This window comes from Balaenoptera acutorostrata, chromosome 11 (assembly GCF_949987535.1).
Source record: "Balaenoptera acutorostrata chromosome 11, mBalAcu1.1, whole genome shotgun sequence".
Taxonomy (NCBI): Eukaryota; Metazoa; Chordata; class Mammalia; order Artiodactyla; family Balaenopteridae; genus Balaenoptera; species Balaenoptera acutorostrata.
This window is the reverse complement of record NC_080074.1, coordinates 4301275-4328411: the sequence shown is the minus strand read 5'-3', so window position 1 is coordinate 4328411 and position 27137 is coordinate 4301275. Positions and strand designations below refer to the sequence as shown.

The window sequence follows — 27137 nt, the reverse complement described above, 5'->3', positions numbered from 1 at the left end:
GGGGGGTGTGGATAGGCGCCCCAAGGCGTGTTTTACTGCCAGTATTTATGGATGGAGGGAAGGTGGGCCCTGGTGTCCAGGTTGGGGCATGGCCTGGGAGGCTGCCTGGAGGAGGGAGGAACCAGGCCTGGGTCCCATCCTGGCTTCCGGGCCTGGCTCTCCTGTTCCTCGGTGCCATGACCTTGGGTCTTGGTCACCCAAGGGCCCTTTTTGCCTCTGTAACACAGTGTTGACAATCCCTGCTTGTCAGTGCCTGGAGGATTAATGAGGATTGGCGGTAACGCTCCACGTGCCCAGCCCACGGCCAGCATTGGTGCCAGACAGCAGTGGTGGTGAGGAGGATGAAAACTGGCCCCCCTGGTCCCGTCCTCAGAATCCAGAGGTTCCTCAGAGCAGCTCTGCAGCCCTTGCTCTGCTGCTGCCTGTGTGCCTGTGGGCTGACTGTGTGACTGGCGGGTCTAGGGTCGCTCAGCCCTTAGATGGGAAGACGAGACATGGGCTTCTGAAGGGCTGTGTGGTCCTGGGGCCGTGCCTGCTGCACATGGGAATCTGTCTAGTTACAATTTCTCCTTTGTTAACCCTGTTGAGGAATCATGGACCAGCCAGGAGCCCAGCTTCAGGCACAGGAAGTGAGGGCCGGGCCTGGAATCCCAGGTTGAGGGGCCATAGCGGGTCTCATCCTGGTTGCCTCATCTCAGTTGTGGGGGGTTCCTCTGGGACCACAGGAGCACCGCTAGCTTAGGGTGAGCACGGTGACAGGTCACTGACACGTCATGTAGACCGACGTGGGCAGGACGCAGGCCGGAGCTCCAGGTGAGGAGGGGCCGACCCTCTCTCAGCACTGCAGACCCCTCAGGCTGGAGTTTTCTACTTTACAGCCCTTTTCCTTCTCCACAAAAATCCTCTTAAAGAATTTACTATCTGACCTTCAGAAAGCAATTTGTAAAATTTTAAAAAGCTGCATTAGGAAGGACCCAGTAGCTGGCACTTCTGTGGTTAACATTAAGGAAGCCTTTACAGGCAAGATTTGAGTCTCTCTCTCTCTGTGTCTCTTTGTCTTTCTGTCTCTGGGCCTCAGCCTTCCCTCTCCCACACAGCCTCCTTCTGGCCAGTGGTAACTGGAACATGACCCAGCAGGCTGGGCCGCAAACCGCAGGGCTGCGCCTCACGGACTGACCGGGCTGTTAAGATCCCGAGCACACAATTCCCTCCTCCCCACGGGAGGAACGTTCAGTGTCCCAGAGCCTGGGGTGGGGCCGAAAACATCCTCTTTACCCCCTCGGCGGGGCAGGCCCCTGACACCCGGGGTCTCGGAAGCCAGAGCGAGGCTGGGCAGCCTTGGTTGGCACAGCTGTTCGGCCCCAGGCGGTAATACGGGTGGGCAGAGCGGGTGGAGCCCTGCCCCGGCCGGTTCCTGGGGCTTGTGTCCAGAATGACAGGAGCCTGAAAGTCAGGGAAGTGCCAACAGGGACGGCTGCGAGCATCAGACAGCCTGGGGGGCGGCCAGAATGGCCGTGCCTCCCGAGAGAAGGGACTGGCCTTGAGGACCTTTTTTCTCTGGCGTGTGGTGGCCCTCAGTAATTGCATTTTCATGGAACTTGGGGTGTCCTGATCAAATTCGTTGAACTGAAAAATCGGGGCACATTGTTCTCTCATGCGGGTCGAGATGGAAACCAAGGTGCGTGGTCCCGGGGGTCCGGGCCTCCTCTGCTCCGTAATAGATGCGGTGGCGACGGCCCCTCCTCTGTCTAGACACACCGGCTAACAAAGACTTTGTCGCCGTCCCCAGGCTGACAGGCAGTTTGCCAGAGGCAGTTGTTATGCTTTCTGAGATGTTTTGGCAAGTATGGGGGAGAGCAGGATAGGATAATTGATGTTGGAACTGACCAGGAAAATCAGGCCCGTATTTACTCGTGTGCAGGTAGAAAGCATGTAGGTGTCGAGTTGGTACTGGAGATGAAGCCAGAGAGCCACAGCCCCACCCTTGGGAAGCAAGCAGTCTGAAAGGAGCCAGGCCCAGAAAGGCCCAGAGTGAGGAAGGGCTTGGGGGCTCTGCTTGGTGACCCAGTGGGGTTGGGGGTGGGTGGAGACCACTGAGGAGGAAGGAGTATGCAGCTCTCTGGTGTGTGATGCCAGAACTTCATGCACACCTCATGTTCCCTGCCTTCCACCCATGCCGGCGTAATCCTCTGGCGAATCAAAATCCTGGCCTTGGATATGGGAGACGTGGGAAAACTTAATGCACATGAAGGAGACGCTGGCGCCACCTGCTGGCCAGATCCACCAGGCCCTTCCTGAAGCAGCTGGGGTGTGTGTGTGTGTGTGTGTGTGTGTGTGTGTGTGTGTGTGTGTACACACAGGCTTTGAAGTGAGACAGGCCCACTTTGCTTCTGGCATTTAGTACAGACCGTGGAGTCGTGGACAAATTACATGTCCTCACTGAGCTTCGTCAGTAGAATAAGGAGAACCGGGTGGGACAGTGAGGTGAGCTTGGGGAAGCAGAAGCCCCAGTGTACCCAGCACGAGCCCAGGCCCCGTCCCTCGGTTTCTCCACAGTCACCTGGCACACTCCCATCTGGCCTGGACCTGGGTGTCTCTGGGGGGGGGGCACTGCCCCTCAGCAGCACGCATGCCCGCCTTCTTTCCTGCCTCTCCCCTCTGCCTCTGAGCCCCCTCCCACGCAGGACCCTCCTCTTCAGTGTTCCTGATCCTCACACACCTTCACTAGCCTGGAGCTCATTCCCAGGGCCGCCCTTTCTAAGAGCTCAGAATGGTAAATGGCCAACTGAAAGAAAGGATTTTACATCCTGGACATAGGATGTAAAAAGAGACAGCGCTCACAATAAATGCCAAGTGTAAATAAGTCCTAGTCACCTAACAAGAGGCATGGAAACTAAAAAAGTTGAAATGGAGACGTGATAGAAGACTAGGACAGTAGATGATCGTGGTTGGAGAATCCAAACACAGTCAAGATGGCAGAACTTCCTGGGACGTGCTCTGTCAGGTCCCGTAGGGCTCTGCACCTTGGCTCTGCTTCTAAGGCAGTTGCCTTCAGAGTGTGATGGGCCTGGAGTTCAGGAGGCAGAAGATAGGCCCTGTTCTTATCATCTCACAGGAAGTTAGAACCTGTCCCCGTCCTGTCACAGGACGTTAGAACCTGTCTGCATCCTGTCACAGGACGTTAGAACCTGTCCCCATCCTGTCACAGGACGTTAGAACCTGTCCCCGTCCTGTCACGGGGCTTTAGAACCTGTCCCCATCCTGTCAGAGGACGTTAGAACCTGTCCCCGTCCTGTCACGGGGCTTTAGAACCTGTCCCCATCCTGTCACAGGACATTAGAACCTGTCCCCGTCCTGTCACAGGAAGTTAGAACCTGTCCCCGTCCTGTCACAGGACGTTAGAACCTGTCCCCGTCCTGTCACAGGAAGTTAGAACCTGTCCCCGTCCTGTCACAGGACGTTAGAACCTGTCCCTGTCCTGTCACAGGAAGTTAGAACCTGTCCCCATCCCATCACAGGAATTTAAAACCTATCCTGATAATCCTGTCATAGGAAGTTAGAACCTGTCCCCGTCCTGTCACAGGAAGTTAGAACCTGTCCCCGTCCTGTCACAGGACGTTAGAACCTGTCCCTGTCCTGTCACAGGAAGTTAGAACCTGTCCCCATCCCATCACAGGAATTTAAAACCTATCCTGATAATCCTGTCATAGGAAGTTAGAACCTGTCCCCATCCTGTCACAGGACATTAGAACCTGTCCCCATCCTGTCACAGGAAGTTAGAACCTGTCCCCGTCCTGTCACAGGACGTTAGAACCTGTCCCCGTCCTGTCACAGGAAGTTAGAACCTGTCCCTGTCCTGTCACAGGACGTTAGAACCTGTCCCTGTCCTGTCACAGGAAGTTAGAACCTGTCCCCATCCCATCATAGGAATTTAAAACCTATCCTGATAATCCTGTCATAGGAAGTTAGAACCTGTCCCCGTCCTGTCACAGGAAGTTAGAACCTGTCCCCATCCCATCACAGGAATTTAAAACCTATCCTGATAATGCTGTCATAGGAAGTTAGAACCTGTCCCCGTCTTGTGACAGTAGGTTAGAACCTGTCCCCATCCTTGTACAGGAAGTTAGAACCTGTCCCCGTCCTGTCACAGGACGTTAGAACCTGTCTGCATCCTGTCACAGGACGTTAGAACCTGTCCCCATCCTGTCACAGGACGTTAGAACCTGTCCCCATCCTGTCACGGGGCTTTAGAACCTGTCCCCATCCTGTCACAGGACATTAGAACCTGTCCCCGTCCTGTCACAGGAAGTTAGAACCTGTCCCTATCCTGTCACGGGGCTTTAGAACCTGTCCCCATCCTGTCACAGGACGTTAGAACCTGTCCCCATCCTGTCACAGGAAGTTAGAACCTGTCCCCGTCCTGTCACAGGACGTTAGAACCTGTCCCCGTCCTGTCACAGGACGTTAGAACCTGTCCCCGTCCTGTCACAGGAAGTTAGAACCTGTCCCCGTCCTGTCACAGGACGTTAGAACCTGTCCCTGTCCTGTCACAGGAAGTTAGAACCTGTCCCCATCCCGTCACAGGAATTTAAAACCTATCCTGATAATCCTGTCATAGGAAGTTAGAACCTGTCCCCGTCTTGTGACAGTAGGTTAGAACCTGTCCCCATCCTTGTACAGGAAGTTAGAACCTGTCCCCGTTCTGTCACAGGATGTTAGAACCTGTCCCCGTCCTGTCACAGGATGTTAGAACCTGTTCCCGTCCTGTCACAGGACGTTAGAACCTGTCCCCATCCTGTCACAGGACGTTAGAACCTGTCCCCGTCTTGTCACAGGACGTTAGAACCTGTCCCCGTCCTGTGACAGTAGGTTAGAACCTGTCCCCATCCTTGTACAGGAAGTTAGAACCTGTCCCCATGCTGTCACAGGACGTTAGAACCTGTCCCCATGCTGTCACAGGACGTTAGAACCTGTCCCCGTCCTGTCACAGGACGTTAGAACCTGTCCCCATCCTGTCACAGGACGTTAGAACCTGTCCCCGTCTTGTCACAGGACGTTAGAACCTGTCCCCGTCCTGTGACAGTAGGTTAGAACCTGTCCCCATCCTTGTACAGGAAGTTAGAACCTGTCCCCATGCTGTCACAGGACGTTAGAACCTGTCCCCATCCTGTCACAGGACGTTAGAACCTGTCCCCGTCTTGTCACAGGACGTTAGAACCTGTCCCCGTCCTGTGACAGTAGGTTAGAACCTGTCCCCATCCTTGTACAGGAAGTTAGAACCTGTCCCCATGCTGTCACAGGACGTTAGAACCTGTCCCCGTCCTGTCACAGGATGTTAGAACCTGTCCCCGTCCTGTCACAGGATGTTAGAACCTGTCCCCGTCCTGTCACAGGACGTTAGAACTTGTCCCCATCCTTGTACAGGACGTTAGAACCTGTCCCCGTCCTGTGACAGTAGGTTAGAACCTGTCCCCATCCTTGTACAGGAAGTTAGAACCTGTCCCCATGCTGTCACAGGAAGTTAGATCCTGTCCGCATCCTGTGACAGGACGTTAGAACCTGTCCCCGTCCTGGGACAGTAGGTTAGAACCTGTCCCCATCCTTGTACAGGAAGTTAGATCCTGTCCCCATCCTGTCACAGGAAGTTAGAACCTGTCCCCATCCTGTCACGGAACGTTAGAACCTGTCCCCATCCTGTGACAGTAGGTTAGAACCTGTCCCCATCCTTGTACAGGAAGTTAGAACCTGTCCCCATGCTGTCACAGGAAGTTAGATCCTGTCCGCATCCTGTGACAGGACGTTAGAACATCCCTCCATCTCTGTCTCACGCCCTGGTTGGCCCTGTGGACACAGACAGGGAACTGGGCCTAGAGCACAGGGCTTAGCGAGGGAAGACGGGGAACAGACCTCACTGCCTGAGCACAAATCTAGCTTCCTCCCACACTCTGTGACCTCAGGAAGGCCACTGACTCTTTCAGCCTCAGTTTCCCCATCTGAAAAATGGCCCTCAGCCCCCATCCCCACGCGGGTGTGATCGCACTAGCGAAGGCGTGATGACCAATAGCCGGGCGCTCCGTAGACGGCAGCAGCCGGGCTTGCCGGCGTGCAGACACTCACTTCGGGGGTCGTCTCCGAGACCCACTCAGGAGCCCTGTGTCGCCCTGACCACTGTCTGGGCGAGGAGCCAGGAGCCTGGACGACACTCAGAGGGCAGGGTGTGCCTGGTGAGGACAGCCCGGGGTGGGGCTCTGCCAGTGAGAAGGGGACACACCTCGCCCCAGGCACGACCCTTGACCCCAGCCACCCAGCGCCCCCTGAGGGTGTTGGAAGAGGCTAGTGCCTGAGCCCGCGGCCCGGAGGTCCCCGGCACCTCCCACAGGTGAGTGAGGGGTGCTCTTCCCGTTGGCTGATTGGCCAGAGGGGCGGCGGGAGGCCCCGCCCAGCGAGCCCCCGCTTCCCCGCCCCCATGCTCTGTTGTTTCTCCGCTTGCTGAACGGGCCCTAACCCTCTTCTTTCTCTCTGTCCACTTTTCTTGCAGCCGCTGCGAGCGCTTGCCTTGCCATGAGAATCAGGAGTGCCCCAAGCTGCCTCTGAGAATAACCTACTACCACCTCTCTTTCCCCACCAACATCCAAGTGCCCGCCGTGGTTTTCCGCATGGGCCCCTCCAGTGCCGTCCCCGGGGACAGCATGCAGCTGGCCATCACCGGCGGCAACGAGGAGGGCTTTTTCACCACCCAGAAGGTGAGCCACCACAGTGGGGTGGTGGCCCTCACCAAGCCCGTCCCCGAGCCCAGGGACTTGCTCCTGACCGTCAGGATGGACCTCTCGCGCCACGGCACCGTCAGCTCCTTTGTGGCCAAGCTTTACATCTTTGTGTCCGCAGAGCTCTGAGCACGCGCTTTGGGCCGTGGGGGGGCCCCCTCTTGTTGCTTTCCTCACCCTCCCCTCCGGGATCCGAATAAAGGTTCAGCGGGCGATCCCACACAGCATGGCTGGCGTGCCTTGGTTTTATTTGGCGTGGTCGGGTGTCTCTGTGCTGCTTGTCCCCGGTGGGGAGGGGGGAGCCGAGCACCGCCTGGCGCCCCCAAGGGTGACCAAGGAGTGTTTTCCGTGAGGGGTGTGCGCCCAGGGGCCCCCGCTGGTGGGGGTCACATTCCACACCGCCGGAGCCCAGGCCCGGAGAGAACGAGGCTCGGGTGTTTCATCTGACATGATTCTCTCTCCTCCGCTTGTGTTTATTAGCCCAGAGGACGAGGTGACGAACGCCCCCAGGGATGACTGACCTCCATCCCCTCTCACTTCACAGATGTGGAAACTGAGGCCCAGAGAAGGGGAGGGGCTTGGCCGAGGTGACGTGGGCCATTTGTGGTAGAGCCGGGCCTAGGAGCCAGGTCTACTGGCCCCAGCTTCTTTTCCTTATTGTGTCACCAGGAGCTGAGCCTTTAACCGAGGCAAAAAAAGCTCTATCATGAGACTCAAACCTCCCTTTCTGTTTGTCTTGATGGGAAGCCCGAACTTGTGGAAGAACACTGAACGCAATCGCAGCATCTTGGATGCAGCCCTTACCTAAGTGAGGTCGGTTCCCTCCACTAAGGTTCTCAGCTTCGTACCAGAAAGAGGCAAAGGACAGCACGATGAATGTGCCGCTCGTGGGAACCCCTAAGCCAGCATCAGGTCCTTCATATGCGTTACTTCCCATCCTGTGGGGCAGGTGTTTCATCCCGAGAGAGACTCAGAGGGGGCGAGTGATTTGCCCAAGATCACACAGTGGGTATTGGAACCTCGGTTTGCTGACTACACAGCTTTGACTCTTCCACCATGATCCCAGCCAAGTCCCCAGCGTGCCTCTCGAGGCCCTGCATCATTTAGTGCTAATGTCCATCTCCAGCCTGACCTCAAATTGTTCTCCCCTCGCTCACCTCCCTGGAGCCACACTGCCCAGCTCTTTGCTGCCTCAGGCCCTTTGCACGTGCATTTGCACCCTTGGCCTGAATGTTGGTTAAACCTCAGCCTATATGTTCCTATCTCAGCTGGGCCTCCCTTGACGACATCCTTTGGTTATATTCTTCTGTCAGTCTTTCTCATAACACTGCCTTTGTGATGTTCATCACAGTTTGCAGTTCCTATTTATCTGTTTTACTTTTGTCTTCCCCACCATCCAGAAGGCTCCATGAAGGCAGGGACCAAGTCTGTCTCATTCAGTGCCGTGTCGCTAGCTCCTGGCAGGGCCTAGCACACAGTAGGTGCTCTACCCCTGTCTGTTGAGGGAATGGATGACTTCCTGCCAACATTGCTTTACATGTCTAGCATTTCTGTGGCTGCTGGCGCTGTTTTCAAGCAGAAATGTGAAGGGAAGGCAGAATGTCAAGAGGAATCAAGTAAAGGTTACTGGAGGATCCTAAGGTCCTTCCTACAAGTACATGGAAGGAAAGTGGGGAAAGGGCCCACCTTGCTGTCTAGTGGAGAGGACGGGTATACAGTTAACACTATGCCCAGTGCCCTATGACAGAGGCAGTGGTTAACTCGCCATGGGAACACACGCATGCTCCTAGCCATTCATCTCCAAGCCCCCACTGTCTCCCAGACCCCTCTCTGAGCATCTCTGGTCTGGACTGGCTTCCAGTCTCCTATCTTCCAAGCTGAAGCCAGAGGACCTCTCTGAAGGACCAGTCTGGTTATGTCCCTCCCCTCTTTAGAAACTTCTATGATTCTTTCACTAGCAGATGAAGCCCAACTCCCTTGGAATGACATTCAAGGCCCTGCCTGCTGCAGCCTCTGCCCGTCTTTTCAGCTACATCTCCCTCCCGCTCCCCGCTCTAGCTCACCCCCTTGCTTGTGTTCCAGTCACGCAGGGCTCTGGTCCTTCTCTGCATGCACTTTCTCTTGGCTTTAGCATGTGCCATGCCATCCTCCTGCAAACTGCCGTCCTCCCTGAAGTCACCTCCTCAGTGAAACCTTTCCTGAATCTGAGCTCTTCTAGCGCCGGCCGTACTCCGTCAGAGCAGTTACCCTATCGTTAGTTTTTATCATCCCCACTTCTCTGGGCCTTTTTGAAGGCAGGGATTGTATCTGTGTTCTCTACACTTTCAGAATGTCTGGCCTGTGAAAGGAACTCAGTAAACATCCGAATAAACATATGGATGGATGGATGGATGGATGAATGGTTGATGGATGGGTGGATAGTATTTTCAAGGCTTAGTTCAAATATCACCTCTTCTGTGAAATCAGCAAGACACAGCAAGGATTCATCATGTATTCAATTATTATTTTATCATGGTCCAGATTATTCAGGCCAGAGAAGCACTTTTCCCATAGGAGTGTTAAGATGGGGGGAAAATTTTCGGGGGCTTTAGAAGCCAGAATCCCCTCTACAACATTCCCATCAACTGACAATCCAGCTTTGTTTGCACTCGCCCTTGTTTGTGGAACTCCCTGCCTCTTAAGGTGGCCTGTTCCATTTTAGGACACCTCTGATGTTTCTCCGTGTGTACCTGAGTGCACATGTGGGGGATGATATCTGAATTACCTGACGGCTCACCTCCCTGCAGTTCCTTGAGGCTACTTAGCAGTATTCCTGGATCATCCTGCTGAGATCACACAGTGCAGACAAAACAAACCAAGCCAACCAACCAAACAAACAAAAACACCAGAGTTTTAATGTCCTCCTTGCCATTTACTAGTTCTGTGACCTCGGATAAGTCATTTGCCTTTCAGAGCTTCAAGGCCCACTTCCTGGATTATTTTGAACATTACGTGAAGTTACTTACACACGAGGCAGCGTCTGGCATGTGGTAGGCAGTTAATAAGTGTTGGTTTCTCCACTCATTGGAAGGTACTTGAGTGTTCATTTGGATCTTGATTTAAATGGGGAATAAAAGTTCAGAGGGTTTGTAGAGCTGCCATCACTTCCGACTCCTGGACCTGCGTGTACACTTTTTTTTGGGGGGGGGGGGCTGTGCCAAAAAGCACAGTGTGCTTTGCGGCTTGTGGGATCTTAGTTCCCCGACCAGGGATTGGACCTGCACCCTTGGCAGTGAAAGTGCAGAGTCCTAACCACTGGACCGCCAGGGAATTCCCATGTGTGTGCCCTTCTGACTGTCACTGTACTAAAGCAAGCTCCCAAGGGTGGAGGGTAATAATTATGATTATCGTTATTATGCTGATGAAAATAATAACAACTATGACAGCTGACACCTAGACACTGCTTTCTGTGAGCCAGACACTGAGCCAAGCACTTAACTAACCCTCACGGAGCCTTGTGAGGAAAGTGCTGTTATGATCCTCATTTCACAATGAAGACCTCGGGGAGAGAGAGGTTAAGTAACTTGCCCGAAGTCCCAATGCTGATATAAGGTGGGCCCGGGGTTCAAACCCAGGCAGCCTGGCTCTGGAGTCTGCTCTCAGAAGTGCAGCCCCATGCTGTGAAGGGGACAGGGCTACCGGAATGAGTCAGTGCTCCTCAGCTTGCTATTCTAGCCTCTTCTCAGAAAGCCCTGCATACCAGCCCCGTTCTAAAATTCCCAAGTGGAAAACAAAGCATTTTATTAGCTGAGGAAGGAGGCGGTGTGGCGTAGAGGAAAAAGCTGTGAAGGTTAAATGAAGTGATGTGTGCAACTGTCCAGCACAGACATCAGTGAGGTCTGAAAAACCACTGTGAACCACGCCTCTTTCTCAAATTTCAGGAAAACTAATTTCACATAAAAATGATCAACTCAAAAGTATCCAGGTTAAATCTCATAAAAGATATTGTAGGAAAAAAGAGAATAAAGAACAGAATGATATCCTTCTGGGTAATGAAAGTACACCAGGAAGATATGCTCACAGACTAGATCAAAACTGTAGCCTATATCAAAACAAATTAAAAGGATTGAGAAAATTAACAGAGGTTGGGGAAGTGAGAGAATCCCCCGGCCCCTGTGGTGTGGGTAGAGGGGTCACTTATAAAACTCATGCTCCTGTTTGCTTTGGTGTCCCTGGTGCCTGACACCCAGCAGATGCTCAAAACACACTTGTTGAACAAGTGAATGAATGAATGTGATTTGCAGTTGTAGAAACTGAAGCTCCCTGGTCAGGAAAAATGAAGGAAAAATGTAAGCCAGAATTAGGAAAAACCAAGAAATGAAGTGATGGAACTCAAGAAATAATTTAAAATTAAAGCGGAAAGCAATTTCAGAAATAAATACTTACGGAGAAGTTGAAAAGAAAAAATTTATAAATTGAAAAATGAATAACAAAAGAGATGAAAAGGCTTGAAGAGAAAGTGACAGATGTTGAAGATAGGCAAAGAAGATCCAACATACATACAGATAATAGAAATCCCCGAAGAACTAACCCAAAACAAGGGAGGGGAACAGTAAATACTAAAAATGATAAGTCATGAAACTTTACAGAAATTTTAAGAAAAAGATTTGAAATTCCATATTGAAAGAACACCCAACATACCTGAAGATATTGACTCAGAGCAACCAACACCAAGACAAAGAGAAAACAAAAAAATCCCTGTGCATTTGGGCAAAAACGGCAAGTGACTTATATGGGAAAAAATTATATTATCATCAGACTTCTTCACAGCAACACTTATGCCAGAAGGAAATGAATACTTAGGATATTCAAGAAAATGTAAGCCAAGGATTTTATACCCAACAAAACAGACTTTCCTGTACAAAGGGCACCAACTATTATCAACATGCAAAATTGTCAACATGCAAGCACTAAACATAGTTATTCATAGAACTACAACTAAATGAGTGCAATAAGAAAAAAGGGAAGTATGAGGACTTCCCTGGTGGTCTAGTTAAGACTCTGTGCTTCCACCGCAGGGGGCACGGGTTCGATCCTTGGTCAGGGAACTAAGATCCTGCATGCCACGCAGTGTGGCAAAAAAGAAAAAAAAAACGAAAGAAATGGCTCAGACAATGTAGAAATAGCACAGCTATTTAAAAATTGTAGGTAGAAGAGGGAGAACATATCCAAAAACATTATTCTAATTAATTATGTTAGTGGTAGTAATTTTAGTATTGTTATTCTGAGACTACTGGGTCACATATGAAATATACTAAATAAATAAGTATGGAATATTCTGTCATCTCCTGTGTTCTTAAGAACGAGGATTTTGATATGGAAAAAAGGAGATTCCTTTGGTATATAGAAGAGATTAAGTAAAAAACTATGTGGTTCTTGTTTTGAATTGTAAATATCAGTATGAACTCATGATGTAGTTTATCTTTAAAAATGTCCACTGAAGAAACCTAGAAACAATGACCAACTCAGTAGGACTGAGCATTCCTGGTATCCAGATTGTGATCTTGAAATACCATTTTCTACTAAAAAACAAAACAAAACAAAAAACAAACCCAACACTTCCTGGAGAAATAGCTGGGGCAGTAAAAATGTAAGATGAGGCTGGACCGCCTTGTCAAGCCAGACAGCAAGAGAACCATCAGAGATTCCTGGGGCCAGGTCAAAAGGACTTGGGAGCCAACCCGATTTACCCTCTGGCCAAAGATGGGAAAACTTGAGCTCCAGTAAAGGATAATAATTGCAATGGGTTGAAATCCATCAAATAGTTTAAATCTATGAGTTCATACTGATATTTTTAAAAAATCAACTGATAACCTCTGGATGATGGTCGCTAGTTCATGATCCTGAAAACAGGTCAACACAAAGGAAGAATCAAGCCTTAATCTTGCTTTTCCTCTATGAACTATACCTCCTGGTAACCAGATAGTGTATGAGGGGAAGCATCTCTTTACAGAAGTATTCAAACTAACAAGTGAAAAAGAAATTATAGACTCGGACTACAGCATTGTGCCGTCCCCGATGAGTCACTGGATCTGGACCCTGAGCATCGGCAGCTGCTGACGTCACAGAAAGGAGATGACCAGACACCACATGACTCCGGTGGAAGACACACCACCACCTGTCATTTCGCTGAAGGGCCTGGGTCTGCATCTGATCAGGCGTCTGGATCCGGCTGCCAATGGGCAGGGAATGCAGAGGTCAGGGGAACACGCTGGGCTGCACCGTGGAGATGCAGTCAGCAAGTCCAGAAGCTATGGAAGCTCCATAGCTCAGATGCTTTGCTTCCCTAACAGGTAAACTATATGGAAAATGAAGGAATGGAGAGGAAACCTGTAGGTTAAAAAGGGCTTTAGAAAGATATAACAGGGACTTCCCTGGTGGTCCAGTGGGTAAGGCTCCACGCTTCCCATGCAGGGGGCCCGGGTTCGATCCCTAGTCAGGGAACTAGGTCCTGCATGCCACAACTAAGAGCCCGCATGCTGCAGCTAAGAGCCCGCATGCCGCAACAAAGATCCCATGTGCTGCAACTAAGACCCGGCGCAGCCAAATAAATAAAAAAAGAAAGATATAACAAAAATTTTTTAATGGACAGGTTTAAATGATAGTGTCTCGAGATGCACACTTATGTGACACAGATGTAAAGGAACCCAGGTAGGTGATTGCTAGGATAGTCAGGACAGGAGTTACTTTGGGGGTGCACGAGGCAGTTGAGATGGGTCTGGGGCCCACGAAGGGGCCTCAGGTGGCAGGTGAAGCTCTCTTTCTTGACCTGGGTGCTGATTATAAAGTGGTTTGCCTTATAATACTCATTCAACGGTACCTTTGTTTTGTGTAGCTCTTGCATTTGTGTTTTATTTTATGATAAAGAGGTTTTAAAAATATGGCCAGACCTGTAACAAACTTGGGCCCCTTTTCCTTCCTCCCCGTCCATTGTGTGACACTGGAGATTTGACCGCTTTGTGCTGGGCACCAAGCTGGGTGCTTTACATACGCTCCCTCATTTATTACCCCTGCAACCCCCCGACCCAGGGCCCCAGGAGAGCCGGACCCTGTCTCCCTTGTTTGCTTTGGTGTCCCTGGTGCCTGACACCCAGCAGATGCTCAAAACACGCTTGTTGAACAAGTGAATGAATGAATGTGATTTGCAGTTGTAGAAACTGAAGCTCAGTTCGTATAGTTGGCAAATAGCAAAGCTTTGCTTATCCCAGCCGGGACAGACGGAAACCAGGGCGTGTCTCGGGGGTTTGGGTTCTGGTCCAGTTTGCAGCAAGGGCAGAGAAGCGTCCCCTCGGAGCAGCCGGGCTGCGGAGGCCAGCGCGGGTCTCCGACGGAGCCATCTCTGGGATAGGTGGTCCCGCCCGGCCACCTGCTTCTCCTCCCCGGACCCCAGTCTCTGTGGGAGTGCTGGTTCCACCTTTCCCATCGCTTCTTGTGCTGTGGTTCCCCTCAGGCTCCGCCAAGAGAAGACAGACACCGTCCGCTGCATCAAGTCCTGCCGCCCCAATGACGTCACCTGCGTGCTGGACCCAGTGCACACCATCTCCCACACGGTCGTGTCGCTGCCCACCTTCCGCGAGTTCACCCGCCCCGAAGGTGAGTGGCCGCTCCCACGGCTTGGAACCGGCGTAGGGGTCCTGGGGGAGGCCATCGTCTGGAGGAGCTTCCTTGCCAGGCAGCCCCCTTGCTGGAGTTGAGAGCTTGGCCTGCGGGAGCCACTCCTTGGTGGGATGTGGGTTTGGGGTTTGGAATGTAGACCCCTCCCTGCCTCTGCATCTCCTCCGTGTCCCCAGACTACATGGCGGTACCGTTCCAGCCCATTCCCAGCTCTCAGTTCGGGGGTCTCTTCTTAGGGGTTACAGTTGTTCAACAAATAGCTATTGTGTTGATTCTGTGCCAAGCGCGGGGCTATGGGGGCCTCCAGGAGGCAGTGACTCCACTCTGGGTCCTGAGGGGTCAGTAGGAGGCAACTTAGTGAAAGTGGGGAGCATGGAGAGAGGAGGGCAGAGCAGAACCTCTGGAAACGTCTGGAGGTGAGTGGGGAGTGTAGACCTTTGAGGAACAAAGCCAAGTTTTTCTGGCTGGAGTGGTGGACGGCTTGGCAAGAGAGGGGCTGAAAGGGTGGGAGCAGGAGCCTGTACTTGGAGTTGGGGCTTCAACACCTAGGCTTTGGGAGCCAGTTGAGGGTTGGGACTGATGCTATTTGCGTACAGAAGCATCATCCTGGAGACCGAGGGGCAGATGGGCTGGTGCAGCCAGACCAGCTCCAGGGAGCCCAGCAGTAAAGCAGTCAGTGTGCCCTGCCCCCAGGCAGCTCCTGGCCTGCAGTGTAGACCTGCCATCACAGCCCCCTTTGCACACGGGTAGGTCCACGGCAGCGGGCTCCCGGCGCCCGGCAGAGGGCTGTGGGCAGGGTTCTGCTCCGTATGCCTTGCTTCGGGGTGTGCAGCCCACGTGCCAGGGCTGGTGTGGTCTCCAGACACCGCCTCCCTCCGTGGAGGCCTTCAGAGGAGCTCGCCGTGAGGATTCACTCAGTAAACGTCGACTGAGCCTCCGATGTGTCAGGCTCGGGCCAGGCTCTGGGACACAGTGATATGAAAGAGCCCTCTGACCGTCTCAGGGAAGACGGACAGTTTGCCCTGTGTTTACACACGGCAACGGGGTCCTGGGCGGTAATGCAGGTGCACATGCCGGAACGTAGAGCCTGGCCACGGGGGTGGGAGGGCACCAGAGGCACCCCAGGGATGTGCTTGCCTGCGGGAGCCGGTGGCCCTTGCCCCACCTGCCCACTCGTTCCTCTAGAAAAGGGGAGGCACAGAATCTTCGCAGGGTGTGCGGACTTGGGTCGGAGAAAATCACTGACTGCTGTTTGCCTTGTGCAGAATGACGGGTTCCACCAAACCACAAATCCTTCCCAAATCCCTAATGGCCGGTTTTGTGGCCTCCTGGCCAGTGCTGGTCCATAATTTTGTTCTAGCGGGAGCTGGGTGTGGTTAGAGATACCTGTCAGCGTCTTGGGCCCAGGCAGTCCAGACCTTGACCATTAGCGTTGAGAGGACCCTAGATGGGCACTGGCGGGCTGCCTCATTCACTTTACAGGTGAGGAAACTGAGGCCCAGAGAGAGGACATCCTCCCCCTGCCGAGATAACACAGAGCAGGGGTAAATCGGGGCCTCGCGCTCCCCACCCAGGGCAGGCTGCTGGCTTCGTGTCAGGTGGCCTGGGAGACGGATACAGCCACCAAACTGCCTGGCCCGGCCTGAGAACTGGCTTCTGACCCACATCACTGTTGGGCAGGGGACCAGCCTGCCCCCTTGCCCTTTCTGACCTCTCGCCCATATCCCATCATCCAGCCCCCTTCCCCATCTTCCCAGCTTCAGGGAGACTCCTGAATCATCACCAGTTACTTCCTAGCACCGGCCCTGCTGCCGATCAGCTCCATGACTTCAGGGCACACTCGCAGTCTCTCCAGGCCTCGGCTTCCCCGTTGATGAGAAGGGGGGGACAGGCTATGATCTAGGGCCCCTCGGGGGCCCTGCCCCTTCTCCACGCAGGGGATCCCTCGTGTTGGGTCCTCATTGCCTGCGGGGGCATTTCCGGGGTCACGGGGCCCACGCCGTGCTTCTCTCTGCAGAGATCATCTTCCTCCGGGCCATCACGCCCGCGTATCCTGCCAACCACGCTGACATCATCTTCGACATAACAGACGGGAACCTCCGCGACTCCTTCGATATCATCAAGCGCTACATGGACGGCATGACCGTGGGTGAGTGGCCGGAGACGGCAGGTCCACCTAGACGCCCCCTCGTCCTCCCAGCCAGTGGCTTAGCCGAGGCCTGTTGGGAACCAGCCCGGCTCCCATCTGAGTCCCCTGGTCCTTCAGGGCCCAGCTGGACCCCCCCCCCGCACCCCCCCAGCCAATCACAGCGTGAGGCGCATCCAGGGTGGTGGCGCCGCCAGCTCTCGGGGAGACGCCTGTGGGCTCAGTCTCCCCACCTACCAAGGGTGGATTAACTAGGTCTCTGCGTCTCACAAACGTGGATTTCAGACGAGGTCACACGGGTAAAGCGCTGGTCCGGGGGCTCAGCACAGCTGCCCCATCGTGGGAGCTGATACGATCTTTATTCTTTTTTTTTTTTTTTCATAATATATATTTAATGATCAAAGAGGTTAAAACTGCCATAAGAGGATCAAGGAAGGAGAGTTGTTTTTTGTTTTTTTTTTTTAAATTTAATTTTATTTATTTATTTATTTATTTATGGCTGTGTTGGGTCTTCGTTTCTGTGCGAGGGCTTTCTCCAGTTGTGGCAAGTGGGGGCCACTCTTCATCGCGGTGCGCGGGCCTCTCACTATCGCGGCCTCTCTTGTTGCGGAGCACAGACTCCAGATGCGCAGACTCAGTAGTTGTGGCTCACGGGCCTAGTTGCTCCGCGGCATGTGGGATCTTCCCAGACCAGGGCTCGAACCCGTGTCCCCTGCATTGGCAGGCAGATTCTCAACCACTGCGCCACCAGGGAAGCCCCACGATCTTTATTCTTATGGTGCAACAGAGGAATAGCTAACGGGCGTCAGGGCCTGGCTCGCCTTGCAGGGTGTCCAGTCTTGTCCCCTCCCGCGTGTCATTGGGTAGGAGGGCTGAGGTCTCATCAAGGCGCATGTACAGCCCCCCCCCACACACACACCCCTCGAGATTCAGCACCGAAGGAGCGCTGGGGTGGAGGAGGACTTGGAGAAGGGGGAGGGGACGGGCACTAGCAAGGCCCGGAAGGGGAGAAGCAGAAGCGGGTGCGTCTGGGAAGCTGCTCACGGTGCCTCTCCTGAACTGTTCCGCTTTAGAGACTTCAAATTCATGGAGAATGAAAACCATCACATCTGCCACTTGGGACTTAAATTTAGACTCGCATTTTCAAAGCAGCTGAGCAACTGAGGGCCAGGCCTGTCCTCGCCTAGGTGTCTGATTCCTCGTCGTGAAGGGGGTGGGCAGGAGTGGGCCTCGTGGTCTCTTAGGCCCTGGATTTTGTGAGGTCTTGAGCGCCCACTCGGCTGGTCCTGGAGCCGAGCATTTTCGAACATGGTCTGTAGGTGGCGCTGTTGGATCTCAGAACCCCGGTCCCCGAGGCCCCCAGCCCCGACCGTTGTCGAGCTGAAGACAGGGAATGGTTATTCCCCTGTTGCCAAAGAGCCATCTATAGCGACTTCACAAGCTCTTAAATGGGTTTGCATGTTATAAACATGACTGAGTCATCTGGGGGGCCCCCACCCCCGGCTCCTCCTCCGCTAGTTGGCAGCAGGAATAATTAGTTAATTACAATTAATGGTACATTAGCTCTCACTGGGATTCCGAGGGGAGGGCGTGCAGTTTGGTTGTCAGCAGGCTTAAACCTTGCCGCTTGCGCTTGAGTCACTGCCCACCCTGGGCCTCAGTTTCCCCCATCGTTAGGTGATGAGACACTTAAGGGACCTTCGGGCGCCCGGGGATGAGGGCAGACGGGAGGAAGTAGGGTGAACACGCCCACAGAAGCCCACCTTGGGCCTGTGCTTGGGCGCTGGGCCTGCAGGTGTGGCTTCAACGCAGCCCACCCCGGGGCAGTTCACAGCTCTTGGAACTACAGGAGTTGGAATCAGAACCTTCCAACGCACTCATTCATTCTTTGCATTTCTGCATTCTTCCCAAGCCCGCCCTGTACCAGGCCCTGGGCCCGGCCTTGTGGGTACAGAGATGGGTCAATACCACGCAGCCCCTGCCCCTAAGGGCTTTGCATTCCACCGGGGTGGGAAGGGGGTGTGCGGTGCATAAACAGATCATCAAAACGCGGTGGTGGAGAGACCGTGACAAGCCTGTCCAGCGGAGGCCTCTCTGGGGGCGGGCTCTGTACAGTGTGTCTGTGCCTTCAGTTCCCAGCTAAAGCCTTCCTGCAGTGACCCAAGCCAGGGGCTGGGCAGCGGCCGGGCCCAGAGCCAGTGCTCAGCAGCACATTTTTCTAGCCGCATCTATACTCCAAACAGAACCAACCTGGGAGTCTCGATTTCTTGGCTTCCCATCCGCTGGGGCAGAAAATCCTGGCATCTCAGAGCCTGGAGGCTCCTGGAGGCCACCTCTTCCAACTTCTTCTTTTGCAGAGGGGGACACCAGAGCAGCGAGGGGGCTGGCCGGTCTTCCCAGGGTGACTCGGGGTAGGGTGGGGAACAGGACAGACCCCTGGTGTGAGAGGCGACCCCCAGGCCGCAGAGACAGAGCAGCTTCTCCTCACTGTGCTTCGTCACATGGGCCCCGGTCTTTGGATTCTGGTGCTGGGGGAGGGCCCAGGCCGGCCCTTGGGAATTCATCCTGCCTGTGGTCCGGCTTCCTGGGTAGGCCTGGCCTCTTCAACTTCTCAGGACGTTTGCAGGATGTCCCGTCCAGTTGGGCCCCTGGAGTTTACCGATGCCCTCTCCCAGGTGGAGGACCAAGGCCAGAGGAGGCAGGGTCTCGCTGAGGTGGGACCCAGGCTGTGCTGGGCTCTGGTCTCTATACCTGCCGGTCGCTGCCTTGTTTCTCTGCTTGGGGTCTCTTCCCTGGGCTTCCTTATCCCCACCTCCTTCCTGCTCCTCTAATGCACCAAATAGCTTCTGTGCCCCCCAGGAGCTCCTGGGCTCTGGGGGTAGCCACCCTGGCACACGCTGGCCATGGACACAGGCCTGTCCACCTGCGATGGACTTGAGACCAGTCTGAGCAGCCCTGGGAACCACCGCTGGGCACGCTCACCCCCGCATCCCTGCTCAGTCTTTACAGATGCCTCGGGGGATGTGATCGTCTCCCTTGGGCAAAGGAGGGAGCGGAGTAAATGACCGCCTGAGACTGAGCAATGGAAAAACCACAGGGCCCGGGTTGTTTGCAGACTTGTTAACGGATGAGGGAGCGATGGCCAGAAAGGGCAGGAGGCTTGTCCTAGGCCCCCTGGTGCTGGGGGGCAGAGCAGGCCCAGAGCCCAGTCTGACCCAGACGCCCAGAGTTGGAGCCTGCGGACGGCTGGTGTTGACTTGGGCAAAGTTACCGAGAGTTCGTTTCCCAGAAAATTACCCAGCGTACAAGCCGCCATTGAGTTCATTCCTCCCCCAAATAACAGCAGCAGAAGAAGAAAGTACCCCAAGTCGATTAAGAACCGAAAAAGGCCAGACTTTCCCCTAATGTATCCTTTAAAAACCAGTTCTTCGCAGGGATAAAGGCGGCTCTGAAGCAGGGCTGAGCTGCTGTCTCTGTAAAGCCCCTAGCAGACACCCTATTGCATTCCTCTTTCACCAGCTGTCAATGAAAAATGAAGAATGCATTTTCGACCTGTGCGAAAATGCTCTATTAATGCCTGAGGTATTCTCGGGCCACTACAAAGCCTTCCTTATCCAGCCCCGGTTTCATTCTTCGCTCAGCAGAGTACCGGCTGTAATCGGGGGCTGCTCCAGAGGGGGTCTTTCAGGTAATAGCTCCTGAGAGATGACTCAGGGGGACCCTGGCGAGGTGGGCGCGGGCAGTGTAGCATCAGCCGCCGGCAACTGGGGGCCACCCCTGGACTCCCCAGGCCTCTGGGTGGCAGCTGGTGTCTGAGCCTCAGCCTTCCCCAACCCCTCCCTGCTCACTACTTCTTTTTAACTGTTTTTCTAAGGAGGGGAAGAAGAAGTCCGTCTATATTGAGGGTCAGCTTGGCCAAAATTTCTGCTAAAACCTCCCCAAAGCCAATAGGAACTAGGCAGGGCTCAGCGGAAGCTGCTTTTTAGACCCACTGGGTGATTTTGTGAACAGCCCTCCTGACCCTTGGCTGGCATCACTGTTTCTATAAGAAAAAACTGAAGTGCCGGCCCGGGGTCCCACGGGCTGCAGCTGACAAGCAGGTGTGCTGCATGTTGAGTCTGTACTGGGTTGTTCCCTGAGCTCCTCTTCCTCCGCTGGGTCCCCTGAGAAACAGAAGCGCTCCTGTCCTCAGCTCCTGGCGAGGCACCATGGCAGCCAATCCTGCTCCCAGTAAAGTCTGAATGAATGGAGATCGGCTGGCTCACCTTAGAGATGCTTACCTGTGTTAGGTTGAGGAGTGATAGTCCCTAATTACAGACACCATTATTGTCATTCGATGAAATGGTTACGTGACACACCCTAGCAGCGCCTGGCACACAATAGGTGTGCTGGAAATCAATATTAATGGAACCCAAACCTTTTCCCAATGCCGATGCTGTCTGTACTGAAGCAAGATGTGGGGCCTCTAAGTTTGCCCGGTATGTACCACCCTCGTAACAATATCCTCACTCCCCCTCCTAAAGGGAACCAAAAACTTTTACATTTTGAAACAGCATTCTAAGTTTCATCTGTGAGCATATAAGGGTTATTACCCTATTTCAAGTTAAGTTTGAAAGTATCAGTGGCTGGGGTGGCCCTTTTCTGGCAAAACACAGTGGAGTCTCTGCTGCCACAGAGGGAGCACTGAGCTTGGGGTCAGATGTTCTGGGCATAATTCTTGCTTGATTCTCTGTTTCTAGCTGTGTGACCTCAGGCAGGTCTCATAACCTCTCTGAGCCTCAGTTTTCTTCTCAGCAAGATTGCCATAATAATACTTGCCTCGCCGGGTTATGAGGACCGGAAGGAGCTGTGTGTATTTTAACGTAACTGGGTAGGTTGTTAGGGTGATAAATGAGCCACTGTGAGGAAGCCGTTTGGAGCGGGAGAGCTGGTGAGAGCTTGGAGCCCCCTGAGAGGACAGGACAGCAGGCCAGAGGGAGGCACATGGGACAGTGCCAGGACTGTTCGCCCCAAAGTGGCTTCAGCTACCTGGGAGCTATGTAATAAGCACATCTCGTGGCCCGGGCTCACCACTCGGGCCCACCCTGAAGCAGAATGGTGGAGGCTGTGCCTCCCAAGTTCTGTCATCCTTGAATTATCTCACTCATTCAACAAGAGCATCCTGAGTTCCTCCTCCATGCCTAGCCCTGGGCTGGGTGCTGAGGAACAAATTTACACCCAAGCCACAGGTCCTGCTTTCAAGAAACTGCCTCCTGGCTTCCCTAGCATCCTGCCATCTGAATTCCTATAGTGGAAAGTGCTTGTTTTTCAGCAGTAGGCTCTGTGCCTGTTAATGTGTCAGTGGGAGAGACAAGTGGTGTGTGGCAGGGCTGCCACGTGCAGTTGAATATGTTGTGCACTGCAAAACCCTAGGGGGGCACCATTCGCAGCTGCTTCTATGTGCAGTGCACAACCTAGTCAGCTGTACACAGCAGCCCCGGTACAAGAGCTTGTGAGTGAAGATACCAACCTAGCTGTGCCTCTGCCCCTGGCCAGGCGAGGCCTCATGCAAAGCAAAGAGCTTGCTTGCCCGGCCATCTGGCTTCAAGTCACCCTCCGTGGTCTCAGCTACCAGGGCCCAGATCACCTCTGCAAAATCATTACCTCTTAAGGGGTTAAACATGCGCTGCTGACCCCGTCCGGCAGCCTGATTCGGAAAGCTTGGCCCGGGATCAGTACACATTACGAATGAGATTCAGAAATTCCACCTAAAAACAACAGCGCAGCCATCCCTGCCAGTGATGAGTGACTCGCCCTGTCCCGGCTTTCACGGCAAATCCCAGGGATTAGGCGCTTTCTCTTCTCCGGGAGGCACAGCCCCATCACCGGGGGCCACACCCTGGCCAACAGCCAAGTCGTTTCCCGGGTGACGCGCAGGAACGGGCCTCGGCCCGACTTCACCTGGAGGCTGGCCGTGCGGGGAGGGCAGGCGGGGGTCTCTCAGAGGGGTGAGATGGGGCACGAAAGGGGGACAAACTTTGACACTTTTTGTGCTTCCTGCGCTGGGACCCCGCGGAGCAGAGATGGGTTCGTAGGCGTCGGGCCCAGTGCCGTCCTGACACACAGAAATGCAGCTATTCCCCCTGCAAAGCCCTGTGAGGAGGGCTCCCGACACCCAGTTTCACAGGTGCAGAAGCTCTCAGAGGCCACCCCCCAGGCAGCCCCCTGGCTCGGGCAGGACTCTCAGGGCTCAGAGGGGTCCACTGGGGCACAGCCCCTGCTTTTGCGCCCCCCACCCCGAGCGGGGCACACAGGGGCCACAGGGATCCTCGCTGGACACCTCCCTGCTCCTGCCTCTGGACCCACGCGCCACGTGGGCTGCTTCTCACACCTGCCTGCGGTGTCTCCACCTGGCTGTGAGGTCCCGCGAGCCTGGCCAGGGCGTCCTGCTCTCTTAGCAGTGCACTTCCGTGTCACGTGAAAGGTGCTCCAGCTACTCGGCTCCTGAAGCTGGAAGCCGGGGACCCTCTGCTCCCCTCCTCCCACCCCCACAGCCAGTAGCTGCTGGTTCTGTCAGGTTTTAAACCCCACCTTTCACGTCCAAACCTGCTGCCCGGCTGGAGAGACGTCCTCAGCCTCAGCCTGCTTTTCTCCTCCCCAGCGTCCAGCACTCTCATCCCTTCCTCTCCCCTCCACTCTGCTCCAGCCACCCCAGCCCATGCCCCAGACCCCAGACATTTTATGGTCTCTCTCTTCTCCTGAACTTTAGCCATAGCATTCACCTGCTTCTCCTCTTGGTAAGCTCCTATTCATCCCTCAAAGCCCAAGTCAGCCATCACCTCCTCTCACATGCCCTCCATGCCCCCCACAGGCACAGTGCAGCTCCTTCCTTTGTGCTCCCAGGGCACCCTGGATGAGCTTCTTATAGGGCTCCTGTCATACTCATTCTTCTAGCAAATAACGTGTGTGTCCAACGGGCGCAGACCCTGCTCTAGGGGATGTAGCAACGACCAAGACAGACAGACAGACATGAATCCTTACCTCATACATGTTTTATTCCAGAGGGTAGCAGCAGACAAGAAACAAGTATAGTATCCACACTGTCAGGCGGTGGCAAGTGTTATGCAGAGGGCAGGAGAGGAGGGGGGCAGGGTGTGGGGAGGAGCAACTGTACATCTGGTGGTGGAGACATTCGCCTAAGACCCGAGGAGCTGAGGAAATGATCTGGAGGAAGAGCTCCAGGCAGCAGGAACAGCAGATGCAAAGTCCCTGAGGCAGAGGCGAGCCTGGCGTGTTTGAATCACAGCAAGGAGGCTGCAGCTAGAGCAGAGGCATGGTCTTGGGGCTGTCGTAATGGCTCTGGCTTTTCTGCTGAGCGAGGTGGGAGCCACCTGAGGGTTTTGGGACGAGGAGGGAGATGATCTAATATTATAAAGGCTCCCTCTGGGCTCCGGGGTGAGGCTGGGCTCAGGAAGACACTGCGGCTAGCTCAGTGATCCAGGCTGGAGATGACGGTAGTTTTGACCATGTGGCCCCGGCAGGAGGGGTGAACAGTAGACAGATACCAGATGTGTTGGGAGGTGGTGCCAGGTTTTGCGGACAAATTAGGTGCAGAGGCAGGGATGACTCCGTGGATTTCACCTAAAGAACAAGGAGACTAGGGATGTCATCAGGTGAGCCAGGGAAGCTGTGACATGGCAGCTTTGGGGAGGTCGGAAGTTCCCTTTGACATTAAGATTGAGGGGCTTGTTGGACACCCGTGGCCACGCGGGGTAGAATAAGTGAGTCTGGGAGGCATTAGCAGGTGGATGGTAGTTGGAACCCCAAGGCCAGACAAGCTTGCTAAGGAATTGAGTGTAGACAGAGGAGAGAGGAGGCCAGAGACCAGGCGCTGCGGCCTCCTGTGCTCAGAGGCTGGGGAGATCAGGAGAGGAGGCCAGCCTGGAGGAGGAGGCCTTTCCAGGAGGAGGCGCAGTGAGCCGTGTCAACGATGGTGAGTCTGGTCAGAGGAGGACCAAGGATTCACCATCGGATTCAGTATCGCCCCAGCTGATGGTGACCTTGACAAGGCTGTCTCAGTGCAGCGGGGTCAAGGGGAGACACACCGGAGTGGGAGTGCTGGAGGTGGTGCTGGGGACTCCTTCTAGAAGATCTGCCGTGCGTGGGAGCAGAGAAACTCTGGTGCCAACGGGAAGGGTGTGGTGGGCATGACGTTGTGAGTTTCTGCTTGACTCTTCTCTTCCACCGATTGTGAATTCCTAGAGGCAAGAGCCTACGAGGGGATCATCTGTGCCATGCCCCCGTCACCCTGTTTGTCTTTCTTTCTTGCACACGCACGCATGCACACACACACCACACCCACTAGGAGGTAACCCGGGCCCGGCACCCAGCAGGCTGCAGGATCACACTCGCCTGCTCACTTCCAGAGGAACCAAGGGGTTAAAGTGAGTCCAGAGCAACCTCTTAGCATTTCCCGAGGTTCTCCTGGGGATCGGCTGCATCCAGAATGATTTGTGACCCTCTTACTGCTGCTGTTATGCACCTTTTGAAAAGCCTTTGATATCACCGGCACATTCATAAATTATTCTTTTTTTTAAGAAAATGAAGTGTTTTTAGCCAAACAGCAGTAGAGGCATGTTGTGCAAAATTAGAAAAAAAGAGTCTGATGATGATAGGAATCTTCCGACGGCCTCACCTGACAACCGTATATGCACAGAGGACCCAGACACCCACCGTCAACCACTGTCACGGAGAGTGCTTCCTGTGGCCTCGGAGTTGGGTGTTTCCAGATGGAACGTCCAATCCGTGCCTGCGGCTTGAGAACCCCAAGTATTGGGTCGCGATTATCACAGTTTTGTCTTAACAGCAAGCCCTTCTGGGCCCCTGCTGTGTGCCAGGCACTCTTCCAGCATGTTGTACACACGTATTGTGTCACTTAAGCCTGTGGGTGATGGTCCCATTCTCCAGGTGAGGAAACTGAGGCACGGAGGGAGTTCCAGGCTCAGGGGGCGTGACTGAGGCATGCACACAGCGTGTTGGGACTCGGTGTGGGGTTCCTGCTGCCATGACCATCCTCTGTGACCTTGAACCAGCAGGCAGAGTCCTCCTCTTTGAGGTCTACCCCAGTCCTGAAATTTCTCTACATCCCTGGTAGCTGTGAACACAGTACATAGAGTCGGTGCATAACAAATGTTCAGTCACTGGCTGGTCAAATGATTCTCTTTCTGGGGATCCAGTGCCGGAAGAGCCTCTGTGGAGCCTTGGCCAGGGATAAAGGGAATTGAAGGCTTGGGGGTTTCAGGCTGCCACCCTGCCAGCAGGAAGCCCTCTCTGTCCTGAATTGGCTCATTCTTAGTGCCTCTTGGGAAGGAAAGGAGAACAAGTGATGGTTCTCACCAAACCTCAGCATGTCCCCTCCTTCTGAGATCTGGCAGTGACCCCATCACTCCAGGAAAGGGTCTCAGCTCCTCGGGGCCATCAAGCCGCTGCCCACCTGCTGGCCTCCTTGCTCGCCCCTCCCCCCTAATTCTCACCCACGTGGGAAACTGAGAGCCGAAATCCTCCACCTGAGCCCCTCCCCGAGGCCTGTTTCTGGCCAGGCCACACTGTCCTTCAGAATCCAGCTCCAGGTCAAGTCCTTGGTGATGCGTGCGTGGGCACCGTACCGTGTCCCGGCGGAGTGCTTCCCTTTAGCGCTGCCAAAGCACCTTTGCTGACCTTTACTGGCCTCTACGCCCCATCTGCCTCCCCGGGGGCCCAGAGCTCCGTGAGGAGGCAGACCAGCGCTGCTCACTGTCTGTCACCCCAGCACCCGTGCAGCTCAGCAGCAGGGGGGGACTTGGGGCGCCCGGGCTGCACTCACCAGCCAGGCGGGCCTCTTAATCCCTCGGGGCCTAATCGCCTCTGGAGAAGGAGGTAGCACAGCCTCAATGCCTGCAAAGCAGAGAGAGGACCTGTCTCTCTGCAGTTTCCAGTCTTTGAGTCTAAGTCAGGCCGAGCTGGCCAGACTCCCGCTCATCCTGCCCTCTCGTGGCTTTTGCTCATCTTGGGGGTCTGCGAGGGGTCTGGCGTGGCCGGAGTATGGCCAGTGCTGAGAAATCAGGCTGGACAGGGAGGCGGGGCCTAATCAAGGGGCGCCTCACCTGCTGTGGGCCGGGGGCTGGGCGGCGGGTCGAGAAGAGTTCTGGCCTTGGAGCGGGAAGGCCGGAAGCAAGAGGCCTCTGGATTCCGAGTGCCCGGCCCAGGGGCCTGGGAGAAGGGCATCGGGTTTGGGGGAAGGGGGAGGGCTCCAGTTGCCCATCTGGGGGCATCTGGAGAGATGTGAGTGAGCTGATGAGTTTGGGTCTGGGCCAGGGAGGGACCCCAGCTTGCACGTGGGTAGGGGGGCTGGTCCAGGCGGGAGGACACATAGAGGAAGAGGAAAGGATTTCTCATCCTTCCATCACAGTCACATTTTTGGCCAAGTTGGTAGAAGCAGGTGCATCAGACGGTAGATCCCTTCTGGAAAACCGCCCAGGCCTTCTTTTCCTCTGGCGAGGAGGGCGTGTGGCTTGGTGGAAAGGGGCAGCAGGCAGGGATCTGGGTTCGGGATCCGC

The 27137-nt window shown here is 54.5% G+C and overlaps 1 protein-coding gene across 2 annotated transcripts in view; it reads left to right on the top strand.

Annotated features, from left to right (window-relative positions):
- The window catches only part of FBLN1 (fibulin 1), an 82987-nt gene that overhangs the window by 47126 nt on the left and 8724 nt on the right, over positions 1 to 27137 (top strand). Inside the window, exons 15-16 of one of the 2 annotated variants that reach the window (XM_057556532.1) lie at positions 14254 to 14396; positions 16435 to 16566. In XM_057556532.1, coding sequence (XP_057412515.1) covers positions 14254 to 14396; positions 16435 to 16566 — 275 coding nt within the window. Of the gene's footprint in view, positions 1 to 6538; positions 6992 to 14253; positions 14397 to 16434; positions 16567 to 27137 lie in introns of those variants that run through there. The other variant, XM_057556533.1, reaches the window with a different exon arrangement.